Source organism: Stylophora pistillata, chromosome 5, assembly GCF_964205215.1.
Source record: "Stylophora pistillata chromosome 5, jaStyPist1.2, whole genome shotgun sequence".
Classification (NCBI taxonomy): domain Eukaryota; kingdom Metazoa; phylum Cnidaria; class Anthozoa; order Scleractinia; family Pocilloporidae; genus Stylophora; species Stylophora pistillata.
The window spans coordinates 8,185,010-8,207,923 of NC_142523.1; the positions used below are offsets into that span (position 1 = coordinate 8,185,010).

Genomic DNA, 22,914 nt, shown 5'->3' on the forward strand with positions numbered 1-22,914 from the left:
GACTAGCTATACGTACACCTTTACAAGAAAAGAAACAAGATTATTGTACAGTATTGTTACTGCCGTTACGCGTGATGTCACGCACTCATTAGCTACATCCCGAGAGGCGTTGCGAGTTAAAAAAGGAAGCAAGTGCTCGATCGAAGTGGGAATCGTTTCATCGCCTGTTTAACCGTCATCGTTTATATTATAAGGACACAAACGTAAGTTATTTTAGTTTCGTTTCTTGTTTGTCTAGTCTGTTTCCGGATTTATAGCTGTAATTTCCTTTGTTACTTTTAGTTTTCGAAACCGTACAACGTTCGTTCAAGATTGTAAAGTCCATTTTATAATTACAAGTACAAGTGTCCAAGTTTGTGTTGTCGAACCGTTTTATGCATGCACAAGTATTAAGAAAAATTTTGCATAAAAAAAAGGAAAATGAGAAATTATATCACTTTAACTTAAACAATCACGGGGTTTAAGGTCCGGCTGTGATTTACTGTATGGGAAACTTGTCAAAAATTCTGTGCAGTATATCTAACAAAAGCCCATATAATTATTCTAGAGTACCGGTACTACAGTGGAACTGTATTGGCATTTCAGGCATTTGAGGCATTTGTGTTTTATGCCATATCAATACAGATCTTTAACAAACTTTTAACAGAGACATTTCAATAAACTGAAGCAACACAAGGTCTTCACCTTTTTCGCATTTCCATGACCATACTTGAAGCTTTGATATGCCAAACCAAAGTCGGTCACTTTGCAAACGTAGTTGTTATCAAGAAGAATGTTTCGAGCTGCAAGGTCACGATGAATTATCTACCAAAAGAGAATGATCCTGATGATGAGCAACTATACACTAGCATAAAATTTTAATTTTTTTCACATCTGAAAAGTTTAAAAGATTAAACCACAATCGTTGAGATTGTCTTTGAATTAGAATTGATTGTGAGAAGCATTTTGAACACTTACCCCTCGTGATCCAAGGAACACCATACCAGCAGCAATTTGTTTGGCAAATAGCACAAGGTCATAATTGTTCAACTCTTGAGCCCTTCCCTCTCCAAGGTAATACCGATCCTTAACTCCTCGGCATTTTCTTACGTAACCAAGCAGGTCACCACAGGGCATGTATTCCATGATAAGGATTGGTTGAGCTTTATAGTGTAAACAAATAAGAAAATGAAAACAACAAATTTAAGATTAAAGAGTGAAACTTTAGGAAGAAAACAGATCATCTCAACCCCATTTAAAGCTTTTGAAAAAATTTGGTTCTTTGACAGACTATCTTGGATAAAAGGCTCATACAAAAGGACCCTATTAGGATCAGTACAACTTTGTGGAGTATCATCACTTGCATATACCAAGAACAACATCTCAACCCTTTTCCTGCCAAGATCTCATTTGTAATTTTTATTACATTCTGCCATACAACTCCTATGGAACATTTGGTATCGGATCAACTAATAACCCATGCCGCTAATTGACCTTTTTCTTCATTCTCATCACTTTCCTGCTTGACATTGTGTAGATAATGTTAGGAGAAATTCTGTCTTGATCAATCATGAGAGCTTAAGCTTTTAAGTTAAGTATTTACATTGTGTGGTGACGCAGCCAATGAACTTTACGATATTTGGCTGAATGCTTTCGCCAAGACGTTTTCCCAGCTCAATTTCTCTCATCAAAGCTTTCCTTCCTTCCTCTCCAGCAGTGGCTACAGTAACAGGATATATTTCATATCAAGTGAAACAATGTTATCAAGTCTATTCTTTCCAAGTTTGAGACAGAGGGAAGAAACTGGCTGGAACATTACTTAATTTAACTTAGCTATATTGCCAACAACTTCTTTGTATTACTAATAAGTTTGTGGAGCATACAAATGCAAAACTACAACTGGTTTACAAGGACTCAAATCTTTGCACAAAACTCCAATGACATTTAATCTTTATTTTAATGACCCCATAGTCATGACCATGCAGTGCTTAGCACCAAGTTGCTTATTGTGGTTGTCATTTTTGAATACTGACACCTTTTACTAGATGTGTTGTTAAAAAGCCACTTTGTACTTAATCGGTTGGTCAGAGAGCCTTTCAAAACTTTGGATAAAGAACATAACTGGAAAGTACATGAGGGATCACCTAATTCAAGCGAGAGACACTACACTACTTATTATTATAATCAGAAGAGAGAATTTGCAATTACTGGACCTGAATTATGGACAGATAGAGCAGTTTGAGATAATCTTACGAGTGAAGCATTTAGCAGCCACAGTCCGATTTCCAGGTTTTCCATTTGGTGAACTCAGGAGAGCTCTCCACACTGCTCCAAAAGCCCCTCGCCCAATGACCTCTTGAAGCAGGACACGTTTAACTTCAATCTCCCACTCATCAACTTCTATATTCACCAACTCCATCTCAACTGCTTGCTCTTGATCAGGACTAAATGGAAAATATTATACATTTCTATCAATAGCTTAAAGTGCAAGTTATAAAGAAAAACAAAGTCAGGAAAAAAGTTTCGAGTCACCAAATAACAGATTAGCCCAAATTAAATGCATGGGGATATTATAACCTGTCCTCTTGACTACATTTAGCAATTACAAACAGGTCCCTTTCTTGTACACGCAAGAACAGCTGGTAGACATAACTCCTTTTATGGAAAGCAACTATCCAAACTGAATGGACAGCACAATATAATGATAACATTTAAATCATAACTCTGATGTTTGTGTAAATCAAATAAGAGGAGTTCAAACAGTTTCCATCATAAAAGAGCAATGAAATCTGTTAAATCAATTTCTGTATCTTTAGTAAAACTTAACACGTTAAAATTAATTGGAACAAAAACACATGAAAGATACCCAGAAAAGACAGGAATACTGAGAACCAATGAGGCCAATCTAAACATCATCTGATGACAAAAAATACAACAATACTGTATACTCAAAGGCTTTGAGTATACAAATTTTATCTATTTAGTAAAAGATGTAAAATAGTTGACTTACAGAGCCATGGCTTTAATTCCAAATAAAAAATTAATGAAAGAAGGAAATAAAGAAGGAAAAAAGTTTGTCATTAAATCAAGTACTCTGCCTCATGAATTTCTATGCACTTTCAGAGCATATTGATTTGAATTTGAACAAAATAATAACAATCCTGATAGTGCTAGAGTTGGTGCCAACAACATAAAAAAATACAATGCAATATTGATTGTAATCTCAGAGTTCTTTGAACTGAAAAGTTGAAATGGTCTGTGATAGCTAATTAAACTCAATAATATCCAAAGACAAGAAGAAAGTAAGAATTGAAACAAGTCGTGTCAATGTTGGCTAAAAATATATTTGTTTGTTTGGTTGCTTGCAAACCCTGATAATATCTGATACTGGGAGTAAGCCTGGGGAAACAATTTGACTGTGGGGAAGGAGTTGGGGGAAGGGGGAGTAAAGATTAACTAGACAAGTTTATAACCTACACTTCTCACAAAATTGTTTTCAAGAGACCTGAACATAAAAAAATACCATTGACATTAAGGATTACCTGTCCTGCGACGTTTCCAGGCATAGCAGCCAATGGGAAAGATAAGGATGACCGCAGCCATTGATCCAACAATGTAATACCATAACAGAGCTGGCTTTGCTCCTGGTACTTGCAGGGCTGGTTGTGTCAGAAAAATATACATGGCCATTAGAAAAATTACAACAGTTAGCTACATGGGTATATGTGATGATAAAGCTAAGGTCAGGATTATCACAAAAACAAAGCTGCCAGCAAAATCTGACGCATGAAAAAGCGGTGATTGCTGGCTGGATTTTTGACCAGGGATCACTCAGTAAAGCACAACAGCACTAAAGCTCTTGTAATCGTTGGCCATATTTTATCCAACTCAATTGAAATCTCAGCTGGCAGCCTAATTTCCTGGCTACAATCCTGCACATAAGGTCATATCCCAGTATTGCATTAATGTACATGTCCACTGCAAATTATTTCACATGGGATCGGATTTTGCTTGTAGCAGTACAAAAATGGAAGAGAATTAAGTTGTCCATTTCTTGATGATGATGACTAACGACAGAGTTTATACTCTTTCTTGAAATACAAATTTTTTTTTTTCTGTTGTGCAGAATAGGAAGCCATGTCAATAGCATTCCAGTCAGTTTGAGATGAGCTCTTAAACTACCAGTAAATGCAAAACTGTCATCTTAATCTTTGAGCCTTGGCTGAAATCACCCCATTTTCCCTTACTACCTTGGACCTCAAGTTTCTAAAGTAAAGCAAGCTTACCTTTGACATTTATTGTCACAGCAGAGTGGGCCATAATGCCTAGTTCATTACGTGCCTCACAAGAATATTCCCCACTGTCCTCCTCCACAACTTCCGCAATAACAAGTCTGCTCTCGGACTCATCTAATTGCGTGTCAATATCTGCCTTATCTTTCATTGGTTCCCCATCTTTTTTCCAAGTAACAGTTCTTGTTGCTTCATTGACGCTACAGGTTAATTGCAGCATATCTCCTGGTGTGAGTGTGGGATGTGGATTAAGACTGACTTCAGCTGTGGGTTTTGCTGTGTGGACATGGAGACAATAGATTAAAAACCTGCTGTTTCATACAAACAAGGATTGTTGTTACATGCCATACTTTAAAACTGCCACTTTCAACTCCATCCCAACTTTTAAGTGACCTCCACCCCACTGCTTATAGGCCCATTCGGCCATCTACTTGTAAAAAAAAATACAGTTATAAGCAACCCCCAGGAAGAAAGCCCTCTGGCTCTTCCAATTCTTAAATAATTGTTGCAGAACAATATGTTTATTACAATTAATTGTTTATAACTTCCTTTTAATTGTCAAAGATGAACTTCAAGGGACAAGTCTGAGCTTCCGTTTTGTTATGTTCCAGTTTTGGTAAAGTAAATAAAGTAAAGTCTTAAGCACTCTAAACAACAAACGTGTTTAGTTACAATGATAAGGTTGAAATCGGACGTGAGCATTATCAGGCGCCTCTGGCAGCCGCTTCAGTCCTTGTAACGATCTCACCTCCCCACCCATCCCACCCCAGGGGAGGACATCCACTACACAGTAATCTCGTGCGTGGGAAATTAACGTCTCCTACCCCTAACCCTGCAGGAGACGGGGGTTACGGTTTATTCGTCCTTATCTGAGAAGACTAGAATATCTATCCATTTCTTGATATTATAGAAAGGTAGTAAATTCTCCACAGTTATTTTAAGACCATGAGTATTGGTCTGGCCGGGGCTCGAACCCTCGACCTCCCGCACAACACAATCTGGCGCTCTAACCAATTGAGCTAACCGGGAGGTGGTTAGCTCAATTGGTTATTGTTCATCTTGCTTTAATTGACCGTTCCATATGTATTGAAATGAATTTGATTATTATGGCTTTTTAAAACTTACTTAAAGCCCAGTAAATGCAGAACATGTCTTGATCAGCACTGCTTTTTATAATAGCTTGTTTCCGAGCACTAATTTTATTTTCTAGATATAAGCCATTCCAGATGTAAGCCCCTTCGTCCATAAGCCCTCCTAAAACCCCATATGAAGTAGTATAAGCTTAAGGCTTATGAAAAACAGTTTCATTTGTATCTCAAAAACATGTTACATCTAATACAGTAAATGGTTTGAACCCGGGGGCAACATGTGAAAGTGTAGTCTGATCGTCCGGGTGAGTGTAGTCCTGAGAAGGACTGTTATCGGTGGTAGTGACTGACGTTTCGACAACCTGTGCGGAAGTCATCATGACTCTGATGATGACTTTCGCACAGCTTGTCGAAACGTCAGTCACTACCACCGACAACAGTCCTTCTCAGGACTACACTCACCCGGACGATCAAACTACACCTTCACATGTTACATCTAGGTTGAGGCAGGGTAGATGATTGCAAATTTTGATATTTGATCATTACATTTCACATCTTTACCAAAAACATGAAGCATTGCGCAGGAACTTGTCATGTTTGCTTTGTTTGTAGCTGTACACCTATATGTCCCCTCCATCTTCTTTGTGGCATTTCGCAATTCCAGGAATGATTCTCCTTCACGATTGGTTTGACTGATACCAGACGGCAGTTCTCCATCATTGTATGTCCACACCAAAGTTGGTGTCGGAATACCTGATGCTTTGCAACTTAAGTTCACAGGTTGTCCTTCAGGTACAGATTGGTTTAATGGCGGAACAGAAATTTGAGGCATGACTATAAAGAGCCAAAATGCTATAATCACAAATCAATGGAAAACTTAATAGGCAATTTATTAATAAAACATCATTATTCCATATCAGCTTGATAGATTTAAGATTTGTTACATTCAACTCAGGACTTTGTGGCAATAATTCATGGATCATGAATTACTTGTGAACTATTATATAATTATAACATTATAAGATATAATTAATGTTATACTGCGATATTATAGTAAAAAAAATTAATCTAAGAATTTAAAGGGATTTCAACAGAAAATTGCCATCATAGTTATTTACGAGTGACTTTTTTCAATTTACAAAACGTGCCTTTTGGAATTTAATTAAAATAAATTAAATGCAGATTAGAGTTTACCTGTTGCGTCAATCCAAACAGAGGCATAAGCTGTCCCTGCTGCATTTCTAGCAGTACAATTATAAATGCCATTGTCCTCCAAAGTCATTTGGCTGATAACCAATGTATTGTTTTTACTAAGCTGTTCTCCATTCTTAGTCCAATAGACCAGCACCTCAGGATCGCCACGCTCAAAACACTTTGTCTTAAACGTTGAGTTTAATGGAACAGAATGATTCCTAAGCTTATGATTTATATGTGGTGGAACTATTAATAAAAACAGAACATTACAAAACAAAAATAAGACATACAGTAGCATAATCACCGAAAATTTTCAACTACTGTTATAGCGCAGGCAAATTCCTTGGAAAACATTTTCCAGACTTCAATGGGGCACAATGAACCATACCTCCTAGACCTTGATATAATCCTGGCCACATTGCATATGTACTATATAAGAAGTGTTATTTAAGATCAACTAATAGATGTTGGTAGTGAGGCCAATATTAGAACTGACTTAACTATTATTTTTTGCAGTTAATTACTTGTAAATTAATTTGATAAAAAAAGAACATGATTAAATTATATATCTTGCATTTTACCCATGAATGAGAACATTTCACAGGATGATTATCACAAGTGCATGGTCATGGCAGGCAATTCAGAAGAGGTTATGTTATATGAGCCTTTATTGTGACTAAATCATTACAAGTGAGGTTTACGCTTGTTTCAATGCCATGGAGCCACCAGTTGGGATTGAGCATTGCTACCACCCTAATACAAGTTTCTAATCTATTAGAAGATATAATTATAGTTTTCGTGGATTGCTAACCAATACCCATTCATAATTTTTTTTTTTAGTTCGTGGTGGCTAGAAGCCTCTAAGAGATAACTGTCCAATGCCCAAGATCAGCCTCACTCAGTGAATTACGAGACGCAAATGAAACAAAATAAAACAAACCTAAATGAAAATCTGTAATTTGCGAAATAGAAATCTGTAAAAACCTCGAATTCTTCAAAATGCCTAATATTCAAGAATATCAAAGAGCTTTCATCGACAATGTACAATGCCCACAACTTAATGCATTACAGCTACAGCGCCAGCTAATATTTTAAATCTCATTTGCTCTTTATGGCTTGATGGTGCAACTCTTCTCACACATAGGTGACGCATTGATTTATTCATGAATGTAGTGGAGATTTTGCAAAGAACACCACGCAGAATTTTCATTTCTCACTTTTGCTAGTTGTTGACTCAGTAGGCTGCCTATGCAATCCAAATGACAGATTTCTACTTCACAAATCATTAACAGATTTTCTTTTCGTTTCGTTTCGTAAGTTACGGCAAGCCCATGAACACAACACCACTTAACCCAATTCACACCAGCAAAACATATCTAGTCAAACAATTTGGTTTAACTGAATGAATTTAACCATCTACAGAAAATGAAAAAACTATATAGGGTTCATTAAGGTTTCAATTATGATAACTTCTAACTGATGTTTTCATTGCATTAAATTTGAAGCCGACAAACCCCAATTAATTCGCCTCTGACCTATAAAGAAAACAAGTCGAAAGCGTGTGTAACAAAACATTTTAAAAACATGTTTTAGCTTATAGGTGTGAATGGAGAATATCACATCATCAAAGCTCAATCCAGAAATACTCTTAAAATAGATGTAAGTACAGAAACTGTATCATTGATTTGAAGTAGGGCTTAATTACCTTGAACACGAATGTTTACAAGAGAAGTAGAAGAACCTCCAGCATTTTCCGCCTTACACGTGTACGGACCTTCATCTTCCTTTGTCATTTTATTGAGGTGCAGAAATAAACCATTGCCCTGAAGTGTCTCATTCTTGAACCAGGTTATCTTTGGTTTTGGCTGACCCACTACAATTTTACAAGTCAAGTTAACACTTTCTCCTTCTTTGATGGAATTGCTTGCTGTTGTAATAGCTACTCGTGGTGGAACTGACAGGGGAAATGAAAAGACAAAAAAAATTAAGTCAAAATCCCCTAAAGACCACAAGAAGACGTACTAACTGTGTTTCCTAAACTTCAATCATTGAACTTCTCTGTCGTAATTAAAATGCTTTCCTTTTTCACCGAAATTTGTACCATTTTTTGTCCTATTTTAGTTTGTACCATCTCCCTTGGCAAAATAAAATGCTACCACTGGTAATTCGGAGCACAATGCATGCACATGATTTTTTTTTTCCTAAAAAGATAATCCTCTCTTTATTACTACTGAAAATTGAAATTTTTCTTTGAAAGAGATCACTCAAGTGAAATGAGTGACCCATTATACCTTTATTGACTAGCAATTGATGTATGCCTTTTTTCAAGTCAATTTTCCGTATCAAAGATAATTAAGTGTTAATATTATTTTTACCTACCTGGCTTATTTTCTAGGTTACTCCATTGTCTTTACTTACTTATGACATACACATGTATGGTTTTATCTTTGCTTGTCTTCCTTTTAGGCCCTTTACTCTGCTGCAAAGTACAAATGTAAGTTCCTTCGTCTTCAGGTTGAACACGATTAATGAACAGACTGCCATTGGAAATTTGAGTGACTCTTCTCCCATTTAGTAATGAATTTCCTCCTTTCTTCTCCCAGATTATCTGTGGACTTGGTGTTCCCTCTGCACCACATATAATTATTCCAGAAGTGTCAGCAATAAGGCTTTGCTTGTCTTGCACATTCTCTGTAAATCTTGCTGTGAGAAGAAATATTGAAAAGAACTTCAAACAATAACTGCACTAAGTTCTCTTAGTGTAGTCTTCAGTGTTCATTTACTGCATGCTTAACTTTATTGCACAATAGCTGGTTACCATATAATTTACTTAATGAAAATACAAAAGAAAGAATAAAGGTTTGCCACAAGTTGAAAGGGAATTTTCCTACCATTGATGTAGACGGTATAATAATGAACATATTCCAATCTGTCGCATTCATATGTTCCTCCATCAGACAACTGTACATTGTCTATCGACAGTTCACCATTTTCTTTAGTCCTTCTCCTCTGAGAAGTAGAACTTTGCACTTCTTGGTCATTGAAATACCATTTTGCAAAATTTGTTTTGTTATGCATTGAGCATTGGAGCTTTTCATTGCTGCCAATATCAAAATAAAATTCATCTTTCTCCAAAACTTGTTTGTTCTCTGAAAGAAATGATTTGATTTATTAATTTGATGAAACTTTTTTCATATTAATCCTCTATACTCTAACATCAGCGTGCATATTCTCCATGCTGATCTTCACATATATTTTAGATGCCAACAAAACTATCATCAAATTAAGAGGTTATGAGAAATTTGCATCACCCTTCAACCTATTAAGTCTGAACCTACCCCCATAGGATAAAGTTACATAAGCCTAAAGTCAAGTTACGTGCCCACAAGCGAAGTCATGTTACCTCTAACAATTGACGTCACCTCGAAACAATTCAATTTTAAGTCATACCAAACCAAGTCATGTTATCCCTAAACATGTCATGTCACCCCAAACCAAGTCATGTTACCCTAAACAAGTCATGTGACCCCTAAACGAGTCAAGTCACCAAACCAAATGATATGTTATCCCTAACAAGTCCTGTCACCCCTAAACAATTCAGTTTTAAGTCACAACTAAACCAAGTCATGTTATCCCCAAACAATCAAGTCATGTCGCCCCAAACCAATTTATGTTAACCCAAACTGTCATGTTACCCCTAAACAAGTCATGTCACCCCTGAAAAAGTCAAGTCACACCAAACCAAGTCATGTTATCCCTAGACAAGTCATGTCATCCCAGACCAAGTCGTGTTACCCTAAACAAAGTCATGTTACCCTAAACAAGTCATATCGCCAGAGCAAAGTCATATTACCCCAAACCAAGACCGTGTTATCCCTAGATTATCACCCCATACCAAGGCAAATTGTTACCCCAAACCAAATTATGTTACTTCAAGCCAAGTTACGTTAACCCTAAATCAACTGAATTGTGTTGACCCAAACCAGATCATCTTTCCCCTGTATCAAATATTTTACCCCAAACCAAATCATGTTATCCTTAACCAAGTCATGTTTCCCCAATCCAAATTGTTACCCCATATTAAATCATGTTTCCCCAAACCAAATCATGTTACCCAAACCAAATCATGTTACCCCAAACCAATTAAATCATGTTACCCCCAAATCAAATCATGTTACCCCAAATCAAATTCTGTTAGCCCAAAGCAAATCATGTTTCACTAGAGCAATATGTTACTCCAAACCAAGACATTGTTGTAAAGCTAAGCATAGCGTGAAAAAGCGTGCATACAATTCTGAAGTAAGCTTTGATTACATAATTACAACCGGAAATATGATTCATGTGTAACCCTTTGTTAGAGTATTCGTGAAAATATTCCTAAAAACACGTAGGAACACTAGTTCCGCAGGATCTACGAAAGTGCCCTCCCATATCTGTGAAATTACGGATACGTGGTAATTTAAAGTTGTTTATTCCAAGCGAAACTCGTATTATCTTCTGTATTTTGTATCGTGTATGATTTAGCTACCATTATGTATATAAGAACCTTATTCAAGCAATAAAGTAGATTCAGTTGATTGTAAAGCAGTTGAGTGTCCTCCACCCGGTGTGCGAGCTCGCGTTAAACCCAGCGTTTGCCTAAGCATCGAAACAGCTCGACGCTAACCGACCCTCGGCCGAAATTATACTACAACATGTTACCCTAAACCATGTGTCACCCGAAACATTACCCCTAAACAAGTCACGTTACTCCGAACGAAATAATGTTACCCCTCAACAGAATTAGGTCATGTCACCCATAAACAAGTCATATTACCTCTAAACCACTCATTTTATCTTAAATAATTCATTCATGTTACCCAAAACCATTTGTAATCTCACTCCAAACCGAGTCATGTTACTCCAAACCAAGTCATGGTCCTACAAACCACCTGAATTCGTGTTACACTCAAACCAAGTCTTAGTTGGCACAACTGCTAAGTCATTTTGTTTTGTCTCTTGGCCCTTATTGTCATTTGAATTTTGATTTAAAACTAATAATACCTGTAACTATGTTTTGAACATACAATCACCTGTGCTTCAGACACAGATTGCATGTCACTGGGGGGCCGATTTAAATCTACTTTAATTTCTTAAACTTACAAGGGTCAGTCAGTGAAGGGTGACAGTTTAAATGGCTTTTACAATAAATTTCTTACTTGGTTGACACAATGCTTGAGAACCTGTGCCATATCTCTGACATTGACCTCGGACATTTAACTTTCCATCAATACGAGCGCAAGATGCAAGTTCTAACTCATTTCCAGTACAGGAGACATTTGCCATTACAAAAGGAATGTCCTCATCCTTAACGTCTGACCCAATGAACTCAGCCAGTGCCTCTTCAAAGCCAAGTTGACGACAAATTACTTTAACATCATTGAAGTCCCATCGACTGGGGCAGATCTTTCCCCATCTCCCTTTGTATAGTACTTCCACTCTTCCACCATACGTCATGTTTGAACCACTTAAGCGAACAGGAACTTGGGATATTACAAAAGTCTAATCAATTACAGATAAAAAGTTCTATTCTGGGTTGCTTATCTACAAAAACGGGAAACTTGGGAAGGATACCATGGCTTAACGGAGATAATTTTCATGATTACCAACCATTAATTTGGTCTATATATATTGAAACTCCAAGCCAGTATTTGGGAATCAAAAATGAATGGCCATAGAGTTTCTTTAACTGGGAAATTGAGTCAATGATAATCTTCAGTACATCCAAAACATGAATTATGGGAGCTGTTCCATTCATTTGATAATTTGGAAATGATAATTTTAATAAAAAGATCTTAAAAGAAAAGTGCAACTCATTTAAGTCTAACAACTTGAAATTCTAGTTAGATAGACTTCAAGGTGTTATATATTTTGGGGAAAGGATTTAAGTAACATAAGATATTTTCAGACAATATTTGACAACTTCAAGTCTCAGTAAGGTGTAATCAATTAAACATTTTACCTTTGCAAAATTGCGATTTGTTAAAGTTATTTTTACATGTAGTCGGAATGCTACAGTTGTGAAGAATAGAAGTCTTTGAGACACCGTCAGTGTCTGTAAACCATGTACTATTATCGTAGGTACCGTTATGACTATTAGAGTAGCCCATTGCCATGCAGGTCAAATGTTCTTCCACCTCATCCCAAAGCTCGGTACAAAGCCTTTTCCAGCTGCTATTTGTGAGAATTTTCATTATACCAAGAGATGGGTTTGTGTCTGTTTGAAAGCGCAGTGGATATGCTAATGAAGAAGAACAAATTAGGAAACCACTTACTCAAACAGCAATAACAAAAGGAAGTCCATCCACATTGTATATTTTACCAACTATCTGTAATCAGTGACAAGACTAGTGTTGACACATCAACCTTTCCCATCCTCTGTTACTTCAATTTTATCTCTTTTGCCCTTGTTATGTTAACTTATTCACCCCCCCCCCCAAAAAAAAAAATACAGCGTTGTATCGTGATTCCAACTTTTAGCTATATACAGGCAACAATTAGTAGTGAAGGGAGGCTCTTGTCAATGATTAAGAGTGTGGTAGGACTGTTGAAACACAATGTGTCAATCAATTATGGTGCTGATTGTGGATTTTAATTATTACCTTCCTGGCAACTGGCTATACTGCTACATTCCTTAACAAGTGCTCTGGTCCCATCACACGGTTTTCCATAATATGGTTCTGGATTAGAACATTCTCTGGTCCTTGTTTGTATGCCACCAACTGTCTTAGTACAGATACTCCAAGAGCCCCATTTTCCCCATCCACCGTCCACTACATATACAAAAAAGTAAGAACCAACCTTTTTGTTTATTAAATAAATTAAAGTAAACAAATGCAACGTGTATCTCAACTCATTAACCACCACTAATCCCGTGCAATTGCCTCCATTTGCCTCAAACACGCAAAACAAATTACGCCTGCTCTGCAGACTAAATCCTTAAGGGGATGTGGGTGCCCGGGGTAATATTATCCTTTCTTGCTCAAATGGCAGTACTTCTGTATGCACTATAACAATAAGCGCTGTTGCATTAATTGGATACCTAATAAAGTGTCAAAAGCGGTGGCCAGTGAAAACGCCCCATGATTTCAGCAAACTTTTTTTCCTAGCAGGGCTTGACCACTTATCACTTAGTGCACTGTTTAGGGCGATAAAAACTGTCAGGAGTATTCTAGGGTTTCCACTGTATCCAACCAGCCCCTAAATAGAAAGCCACCCCCATGGTTGGTAAATCCTTGCAACCCACCTATGAGTCCTCATTCCAGGCACCCTTCAACACTACGAAAGGGGGTGGGAGAGCACTAGCGGAAAACTACTCAATAGTGCTCAGATTTGTGGCTGCTATAAAACTGCTTGAGAAGTCAAAGTCTCACCTTTAACCAAGTTACAACATTCTATGTGAGCTTGAACACTAATGTGAAAAGCCTCCTTGGTTCATGGTAGTTAAATTTGTTTAATTGACATTCAATAATAACTAATAAGTTCAATAGCTAAGAACTTACCCACAACAAGTATATCTGTGAGCTTATAATCTTGTCTGTTGTAAGCCGTCAGCACACATTTGTACGCACCACTATCTTGAATTTGAGCATTTGTGATCTTTAGTGTTGCCTTCACCATGTTTATCGTCTTATCTATGACATTTACAACTTTGCTGTCTAGAACAGGTTGATCACCAGAGTTACTCAGCTTTTTCCAAGTCAGTTTGCTAACTGACCAACCCAGAGCCTTACAAATTATTTGTCCTGTCTCACCCCGCTGCACAATAATTGGCCTTGGTGGATCAAGTGTAATATCTGGCAATTCACCTAATGAAAAAAACTACTACTTTTCAACTGGATGCTAAGAAAAGAATATAGTCCAACCTCTACACCTTAGAAACAAATCAAAATTTTCAAATTATAGGCAAAGCTGAAAGAAGGGGTTGCCATGGGCGGTTTATATGCATCACTACCATTTTTCATACAATGCAAATCTTGATGAAGATGGGAACATTGGAACAGTTGCTGATCCAGGATTTTTTGCCGGAGGGAGTGTACCACTATGGAATGACATGCCGTATTTATTCATCTATAAGCCGAGCGATTTTTTTACAAAATTTTTTTACCAAAATTTCGAAAACTTGAGCTAGAAAAGGGTTCTCGGCTTATAGCCGAGTGTTTTTCGAAATAATTTTTATTTTTTCGAAACAGCAAATTCAAAGGAAACATATAGATATATTCGTCTATAAGCCGAGATATTGCATGCAGAAGTAAACATGTTCGTCAGTATGGTCTTCCACATCAGCTTGCAATGTTCATAAGCTACAATATGTTCAAAATTTTGCTACCCACATTTTTGCAATGTAAAGAAGTACGATCATATTTCTTCCACATTAAGGAATCTACGCTGGCTACCGGTAAAGTCAATCCTGTACAATCGTGACGCTACCTTATCATTCAAATGTAAAACGGGCCAAGCGCCTGAATATTTGACATCCGAGCTTGTAACAAGAGGCAGCGTATCTGGGCGTATAACGAGGAACTTTCAACAACTCAACATTCACCTTTTTAAAACTACAACAGGTCAGAGGACCTTTTATTATAGAAGTGTAGCCATCTGGAATAAACTTGACTCAAGATTGGAACTATGTGAAAAACCAGCTTCTTTTAAGAGAGCTTTGAAAAGGCATCTCCTGAATGATTTTTATTAGTAACTTATATTGTATTGAACGTGTTATTGGTTAGTTTTGTATGTATAGTATCAAGTATGTAAACTATGTAATTGTTCACTGAAAAGCCCCAGACTGGGATGTGTTCAATAAAATGTATGTATGTATGTAGGTATGTATTGATGTATGTATGTATGTATGTATGTATGTATGTATGTATGTATGTATGTATGTTTGTATGTATGTATGTATGTATGTATAACAAAACAAGTTGAAGTTGGTCATTGACTTTATTTATGTGGTTGCTTCCAAAGGAGCGGTTTGTTGTTTTCGGCGCGTTGTAAATACGTCTTACTGTTCGTCCTCAGTGTCGGCGTGAAATTTGTCGTCCACCTTCTCCTCATCCGCTAGTTCTGCTGTTTCATCCGAGTAGATTGCTTCATCTTCCATGCCGTCTAGAATATTATAGATTCTGCAAGGTTTTGAACGAGGGTTGTTAGTAAAACGCGTAACGGCATAAAGAGTAACGGCGTAACGGCGTAACGAGGAACCACGTAACGGGATTTTTTTTAATGTTATTATTTCTTTGTAATTTTTTTATTTTATTATTTTTTGATTTTATTATTATTACTTCTTTCAGCTTTGCCTATAATTTGAACATTGTAACTTCTTCATTGTAACATTATTATTCGTGATTGGCGGGGTTTTTCCCGCCCTTTCAAGTTTCCAAGTTTATTTCGCACTATTCAAATTAATACAGTACAAGATGATTTAGATAACTAGGTGAAGAAGATAATGAGAAGTAGATATCATGCAGGTTTGTATATGTGTGTACATTGACCAAAGTAGCCGTCGCAGTTCGTGTTGGCCACTGCCCCATTTAGGTACAAAGAGACGGTCCAAGAAATGAGTGTAAGGTAATAACAAATTAGGGTATTAAGAGAATATGTAGCGTTTGCGACGACCAAAATTCTAAATTCTCAAGTTCAAGGGCGTGTCGCTCCAAAACGCGTTTAATGAGGTGTTAGGGACTATTTCACTGATCGAAATGACAAACCAAAGTTGACTGTTTGCACAAATCTATTCTTGATAGGCAATCGACCGCGAACCACAATCAACGACGAAAATAACGATTATTCTAAAATTCAATCAATCTATCGCACGATCGATCCTAAAATATCGGTCCCGCTTGTGTCAGAGGTTGAGAAAACGAAAGGGCGAAAGTTTACCAAGACTATTCAAAACTTACGAAGAACTGATTAAAGGGACGCTAAACTTGCCTTTTATATGCGCTTGGTGACGGTGAAAGGTCTGATTACAGAACCAATAGAAATACAGAAAAATAGATAAGCATTGTAACTATGTGGCTACCTAAGATCATTCTGAAATTATTGAACTAACCAATAATCAATCAAAAAATGAGCCTTCTGGCTAATGTCCTTAACATGGCTCCACTGAAATATTCATATTTCACCTATCTAATTATTAATCTATCAAAGTTCAAGAGTTGACTGAATCAAGTTTCCTCACAAATTTCAGTTCATTTCTTGTCAAGGCTTCTCGGCCGGGAATTGCCCCGGTTTTCGTCCTTTTTTGGCGCTGGTATTAACAACACTAGCTCCTGGATTGTTCTCTCGAGATACCACACTGAGCCAATCCTCTTGCCTCGTTTATCCAAACAGCTATCCGCAAGAGTTATTCGAACTTTAGGGACTTGGCCATTAGGGCTAGGGTAGACAGCTGAAACACGAGCCAATTGCCAAGCGCTCCAAGGGAGATTCTCGTCTTTGATCATGACGACGTCATCAACTTGTAAATTTCTCCGATTGCGCGTCCACTTCTGCCGATAATGAGGACTGAGAAGAAATTCCTTTCTCCAGCGAGTCCAGAACTCATTCGCCAGGTGTTGGACTCGCCTCCAGCGCTTCATACAATAAACATCTGATGGCTGAAACGCACCTGGCGGAGCAAAAACAACCTTTGACCTCATCGTCAGGAGATGGTTAGGGGTTAAAGTACTTGGCGAGTCTGGATCAGCAAGTTGTTTCACTGTCAAGGGGCGACTATTGACTGTTGCTTCGGCTTCACACATCAAGGTTCTAAGAGACTCATCGTCCAGCTGTTCGCCGTTATCCTGCAATAGTGACGAGAGAACGTTACGCACAGATCTAATTTGGCGCTCCTAAGCTCCTCTCATGTGGCTCACTGCCGAGACGTTAATCTTGAAGGAAAACCAATCATACAGTTCTTCTAGTAGAGTCGTTCTTAACTTCTCTTGGTCTATCTCAGCTAGCGCTTGGGTAAGTTCTTTACGAGCTCCAACGAAGTTTGTACCCTGGTCACTCCTTAGCTGGCGGATGGGACCACGGTGACTAATGAATCTCCTCAAGGCATTGATGAAGGAGTCAGTCTCAAGCGCGTTAGCGATCTCGAGGTGTATAGCTCTCGACGCCAAGCAGGTAAAGAGGACACCATAGCATTTCAGCTCTTTACGGCCATTTTTAACAATGAAGGGCCCAAAGTAATCGACGGCGCAATAAGTGAAAGATGGTGTGGATTCAAGGCGGTCTTCTGGTAGATCTGACATTGTTTGCTCTTGAACTGAACCGCAGAGTTTCTGGTATTTGACGCAAGACGAAATCAAGTTGGTAACTATCGATGAACCTCCGAGTATCCAAAAACCATTCGAGCGTATTTCATTTAGTGTCACTCCCTTGCCTTGGTGACGTAAGCGTTGATGATAATGTTTAGCGACCAGGTGGGTAACATGACTGTCCCGCGGAAGTATGATAGGGAACTTGATGTCTTCAACTAGGGTTGCCCGCCTGAGACGTCCACCAACTCGCAAAACTCCGTTAACATCTAGAAATGGATCAAGCTTGTAAAGCGAGCTACATGTTTTCATGCTAGTTTTTCTCTGCCGTGTGAAGACTCTACTTTCTTTGTCAGTGTTTTCTTGCTTCATGTTCCTCAAAGTTGCTCAAAGTTTCTTCTTTAAAGGCCTTTAACTTTACTGCACAAATTATTGCGCGCTCTGCGCTTTCCAAGTCTTCGACCTTAACCTCTTGAATTTCTTCGTTGTTGCCAAGTTTCTTGTGTACGCGTCCTTTCAGGAATCCGACGTAGCGTCGACTAAGGGAAACTGCGCGTTTCGCTCGATACCAGTCAGAAAAATATTATACTCTCTCTGCAAGGGTTAACTTCCCTAGTAACTTCTCTGTGGCTGCCTGGGTGGTTGCCATGGCGACAGACTTTACTTCTGGATCGCTATCCTGAAGATTGTGATCCTCGTTGCTGGTAGGCCACTGGATTTCTTTCTCCCAAAGAAATGGTGGTCCAGTGATCCCTCGGGAATCTAGTATCTCTTGTGCTTTCATGCCTCGCGATGCTTCGTCTGCTGGATTCTGTTTTGACTCAATGTACCTTCACTGATCGACAGAGGTGTTGTCTTGAATATCTTGGACTCTGTTGGAAACAAACACGTGGAATCGTCTGCTCTCGTTCCTTATGTATCCAAGTACTACCTTGCTGTCCGTCCAGAAGTACTTCTGATCGATATGATACTCTAGTCCTCGACGTAGCTGTTCGCTGATCCTCCCTGTGCATACGGCGGTGGTAAGCTCGAGTCTAGGTATGATTACGGGCTTCAGCGTTGCTACCCCCAGGCTTGTCCTGTAGCACGATGGTGAACTGAAAGCCGAGAGCACGCTTTAATGGAAGCGAATCAAGATCTAAATCTAACTCCTTCTCGGCCGTCTGCTCTGTTTGACTCTGGGATTTTTCTGATGACTTTTTTGTTGTTAGACACAAACTTTTGCAGACAGAAACCTCTTCTTTTGTACATCTGCTTCGCACTTGTTACCAACTGCACTGCGTCATCAACCGATGGAACGGACTTAAGGCCGTCGTCGACATAGAAGTCATTACGAACGAAACCTGCGGCCGTTGCTCCAAACTCTTCTTCAAAATCGTTTGCCGTAGACTTCAGTGCAAAGTTCGCGCAGCCTGGAGACGAAGTGGCTCCGAACAGGTGCACAGTCATCCTGTATTCTTCAGGTTCTTTCGAGAGGTCGCCATCTTCCCACTAGAACAAGCGTGGTAAATCCCTGTGGTCTTCGTTCACTTTCACCTAGTGGAACACGGCTTCCGTGTCGCACTTAAACGCAATGTGCTCCTGTTGAAACCTGCACAGAACCCCAGTCAAATTATTCGTCAAGTCAGGGCCTTGAGGCAGGTGCTTGTTTAGCAACTCGCCTTCATGCACAGCAGCACAATCGAAAACCACACGTATTTTGTTCGGTTTTTTGGGGTGGTAGACGCCGTGGTGCAGAATGTACCAAACGTTGCGTTTCTTAGCAACTTGATCGTCAGATGTATGGTTCGATTCAGACATCTCCGGCACTCTTTCGGCGTATCCATCGGCTGTTATTTTCCTCATAAATTGGACATAGTCCGCTTTGTACTTCTGACTGTTTTTAGCCTCGAGTCGTCTTTAAAGCTGACTTAGTCGGCGAAGCGCAGTGGATCTGTTGTTAGGGAGCTCGATTTTTTCGTGTTTCAGAGGTAGCGGAAGTTCATAGTGGCCGTCATCACACCGGTGAATCCCTTGTTCGGCTATCTCAAGAAACTTTCTGTCTTCTTTGGATGGTCTGCGTCTCGAATTATTCGACTTGGGTTCCACAAAATCGAGTTCAAACATCTCATTGATCGTAGATGGATTTATCACCTCTTATTTTTCAGTTGAAAATGAAACTTAACTGGCTGTCGTCAGTGCCAGAAACAACTTCTCTTGAAAATATGCGATGACACAAAGATTCTAGGGCGTAGTCTTCCGAGGGAGTCTCTAACGTCACAACTGGTCCCACGATACTCCATCTTAACACGGTGAGAACTGCATGGGGATCATCACCTTGACCGCGAATTATAGCTGTTGGTTTAATCGCCCTAGGACAGTTACAACCGATTAACAGGCCAATTTCCATATTCTCCTCGTACGGCGGAATTTCATCTTGGATTCTCTTAAGGTGTGGCCAGTTGTTTACGGTTTCTGGTCTCGGTATCTGGTCTCGTCTGGACGGAATGCATTGTCTTGCGTATGCCTTCGGTAACTCAATTTGGATGCGTTTGTCGAGATGTTGTACTACTAAACCATCCACTCTCTGTACCGTTAACCTTTCTCGACCAAGCATTGTGCTCAAATCCAAACTGGTTTCAACGCCTTCAATACGGAATTGGGTGGTAACAAAGGTTGTGTCGCTTGCATCGTCTAAGAGCGCATAAACCTTAATAGTCTTTAATGGATCATTCTTGTGGAAGAGAATGACTTGGACGATTCTGCAATGGGTAATTACACTGGCGGATTCTCCAGCTGAGCTGTGCGCTACACTGATAAGATTAGAACTGGCAGATTCCTTGACTGGTGGTTTCTCACTGGGCGTTTCTTTCCTGTTTGAGGATTGCTGGTTTTCATGTGCCATGCGGTTGGGCTGCCTGCTAGGTGTAGACCTTGGCTTCACGCCATGTAGTAGTGTATGGTCACGTCTTCCACATTCTTTACAAGTAGATCGGTTCCGACATCGCGAGGACACGTGACCAGATTTAAAACATCCCAAGCAGAGGCTCTTGCTACGAATGATTTCACTGCGCTCGTCTACCGAACCCGAACTCTTCAGAAACTTGCTGCATTTGACGAGGGCCATGCTGACCCTTGCAAAGGGGGCAAGCTTGGTTGGCTTGATCCGCTGAAGGTTTTGACGGTGAAACAGAGCTGTCTTGTAATCTAGTGTTCGTTGTCGCAAAAGAATCTGCACTCGCTCTGCTTTCGCTCCTTTTGCCTGGTTTGCCTCTCCACCCCAACCTCGTCTGGGAATTCATTTCTTTCCTTTCTGCCTTTAAGGCATCTGGCGAGAAAATAGGGTCATTCGCTAGCTCTGCTTTTTCCATGACAAACTTCGTGAAGTCGCTAAAGGTGACAATTTTCATAAGCTTCGTCTGTACTTCATGGGCGTGCCGCCACCATTTTACTGCAGAGTAAGAGGGCAGTTTTTTGCTTACGAGGCGGAGGGTTTCTGTCGAGTTGAGGTCCTCCATAGACTGCATGGTCTTCATTGCCTCTTCACAACGTACGAGGAAATCAGCAAAACTCTGGGATACCTCCACTGTCTCCGTCGTTGATCTTAGGCCAGCTTCTAAGGCTAAACTTGTAGGCCTCGGCTACATGGATGGGGTTCCCAAAACGGTGATCAAGCATATTTCGAGCCTTTTCGTAAGCGCTTTCGGAGTTGATGGCTAGGTAACCCTTTACAACGTCGTTCACCTCGCCTTTAGTGTACTTATTCAAGAAAAAGAGTCGATCTCTGTTCAAAGGCACACTCTTGGAGATTATAGCATCGAAGGCAGTCATGAAGGCTGGATATTGAAAGTTGTCTTCAGAGAAAACTGGCGGCTCCTTTACCGGAGGGTGGTTTATTTGTTACTGATTGATAAGTAACGAACTTAACTCTGTTTGCTTTGCTTGTAAGCTGACTAGCTGCTGAAGAGTTGTGTTCACACCACTATCCTGGAGATGCGGAGTAATTGCGGGCTTCGGTATCAAGGGCTTGGAGGCTGGTGTAGGTTCGCCTCTAGGTCGCCAGTACAGACCGAGGTCAAGAATCTCCCTTACAGACCGACCAAGCTCGGTTAATAAGATGTCTATTACATGGCTGTGTCTTATACGCCAGTTTTTTATATTCTTTGTACCTTTTTTTTTTTTCCAGACCAGTCTAGATGTCGGTCTAGAGTGGGAAAATCTAGACCGCTTTCAATATTGATTTCAGCCAATCAAATTCGTGAATTCGGTAGTTCCCAGTCCTTGTGAGACACAGCCATATAATAAGATACGCATATCAACAACATTAAATGGAAAATCTTACCCCAGAAGTGAGTCTACTGTCCTTGTCATCTGCATCTACACAAGGGAAGCATTGAATCTACATCTTAGCATAAAACCTTAGCTACATCCGTGAATTGAATTTGACAGCCACATGCAATCGGCAGATAAGCTTAGTATCCACATTAAAAATACTTTTTTATCGCCATCTCAACATTCAAAGCGATTTTAAAGGCTCTTCCATAGTGACCACTATTAATAAGCGTTAGAGGTGAGCTACATTTTTTATAGAAAATATTATGTACCATCAAATTAAGTATTCAACTTTCACTTACCAGAAAGCCTTCTCTCCCCAAGGAAAATGACTTCTGCGGAAAATCGTAAAAGCAAGTTGTTAGAACTGAAACCTAGCGCGCCGGTAGCAAAAGCTACTCAATTACTGAAACCTGTAACTACACTAAGCAAATTGTGACTGAAAAGATCGAGAACCAAGAAAGGTAACTAACTGAAAATGAAAGTCCAAAACTTACCATCATCGTTCTTCTCTATGACCGACCTCATGGAAGCGTGAGAAAGTGCGCCCGCACTTTTGTAGTGCCTCCGGAAATGCGGTAACTCTTGCCTGAACAATGCAGCAGAAGTATTAAAGGCCCATTTTCATCCGAGATCCTTTGCAGTCGTTTGTTTTTGTTTTGGAATCGCGTTATTGTTAAATGGCGAACTCTGATAGTCATTGACAAACACTATTAAAAAGAAAAACAAAAGATTTGGTGAAGAACACAGTAAACAAATTTGCAGCTG

General features: G+C 39.3%; 2 protein-coding genes and 1 long non-coding RNA gene across 4 annotated transcripts in view; 1 reads left to right on the forward strand and 2 right to left on the reverse strand.

Annotated features, from left to right (window-relative positions):
- LOC111339843 (fibroblast growth factor receptor 4) overlaps nt 1-22,914 on the reverse strand; it is a 31,515-nt gene that overhangs the window by 3,577 nt on the left and 5,024 nt on the right. The window contains exons 2-17 of the mRNA XM_088760672.1: nt 14,095-14,400; nt 13,195-13,365; nt 12,555-12,833; nt 11,752-12,075; nt 9,445-9,702; nt 8,972-9,256; nt 8,259-8,507; nt 6,554-6,799; nt 5,921-6,193; nt 4,266-4,547; nt 3,522-3,638; nt 2,990-2,999; nt 2,233-2,423; nt 1,583-1,699; nt 958-1,142; nt 685-804 (exon numbers count right to left, since the gene is read on the reverse strand). Coding sequence (XP_088616798.1) covers nt 685-804; nt 958-1,142; nt 1,583-1,699; nt 2,233-2,423; nt 2,990-2,999; nt 3,522-3,638; nt 4,266-4,547; nt 5,921-6,193; nt 6,554-6,799; nt 8,259-8,507; nt 8,972-9,256; nt 9,445-9,702; nt 11,752-12,075; nt 12,555-12,833; nt 13,195-13,365; nt 14,095-14,400 — 3,413 coding nt within the window. The remainder of the gene's footprint in view (nt 1-684; nt 805-957; nt 1,143-1,582; nt 1,700-2,232; nt 2,424-2,989; nt 3,000-3,521; nt 3,639-4,265; nt 4,548-5,920; nt 6,194-6,553; nt 6,800-8,258; nt 8,508-8,971; nt 9,257-9,444; nt 9,703-11,751; nt 12,076-12,554; nt 12,834-13,194; nt 13,366-14,094; nt 14,401-22,914) is intronic.
- LOC111339845 (uncharacterized) lies at nt 118-9,690 on the forward strand. The gene is made up of 4 exons (XR_002695698.2): nt 118-203; nt 8,147-8,212; nt 9,020-9,047; nt 9,157-9,690. It is a non-coding gene; the product is annotated as an uncharacterized LOC111339845 (long non-coding RNA).
- Nucleotides 15,402-22,914, reverse strand: part of LOC148730071 (uncharacterized) — an 11,162-nt gene continuing 3,649 nt past the window's right edge. The window contains exons 2-5 of one of the 2 annotated variants that reach the window (XM_088760665.1): nt 22,644-22,856; nt 22,449-22,481; nt 22,157-22,191; nt 15,402-15,714 (exon numbers count right to left, since the gene is read on the reverse strand). In XM_088760665.1, the coding sequence (XP_088616791.1) occupies nt 15,594-15,714; nt 22,157-22,191; nt 22,449-22,481; nt 22,644-22,649 (195 nt within the window). In that variant the 5' untranslated portion in view covers nt 22,650-22,856 and the 3' untranslated portion in view covers nt 15,402-15,593. The other variant, XM_088760664.1, reaches the window with a different exon arrangement.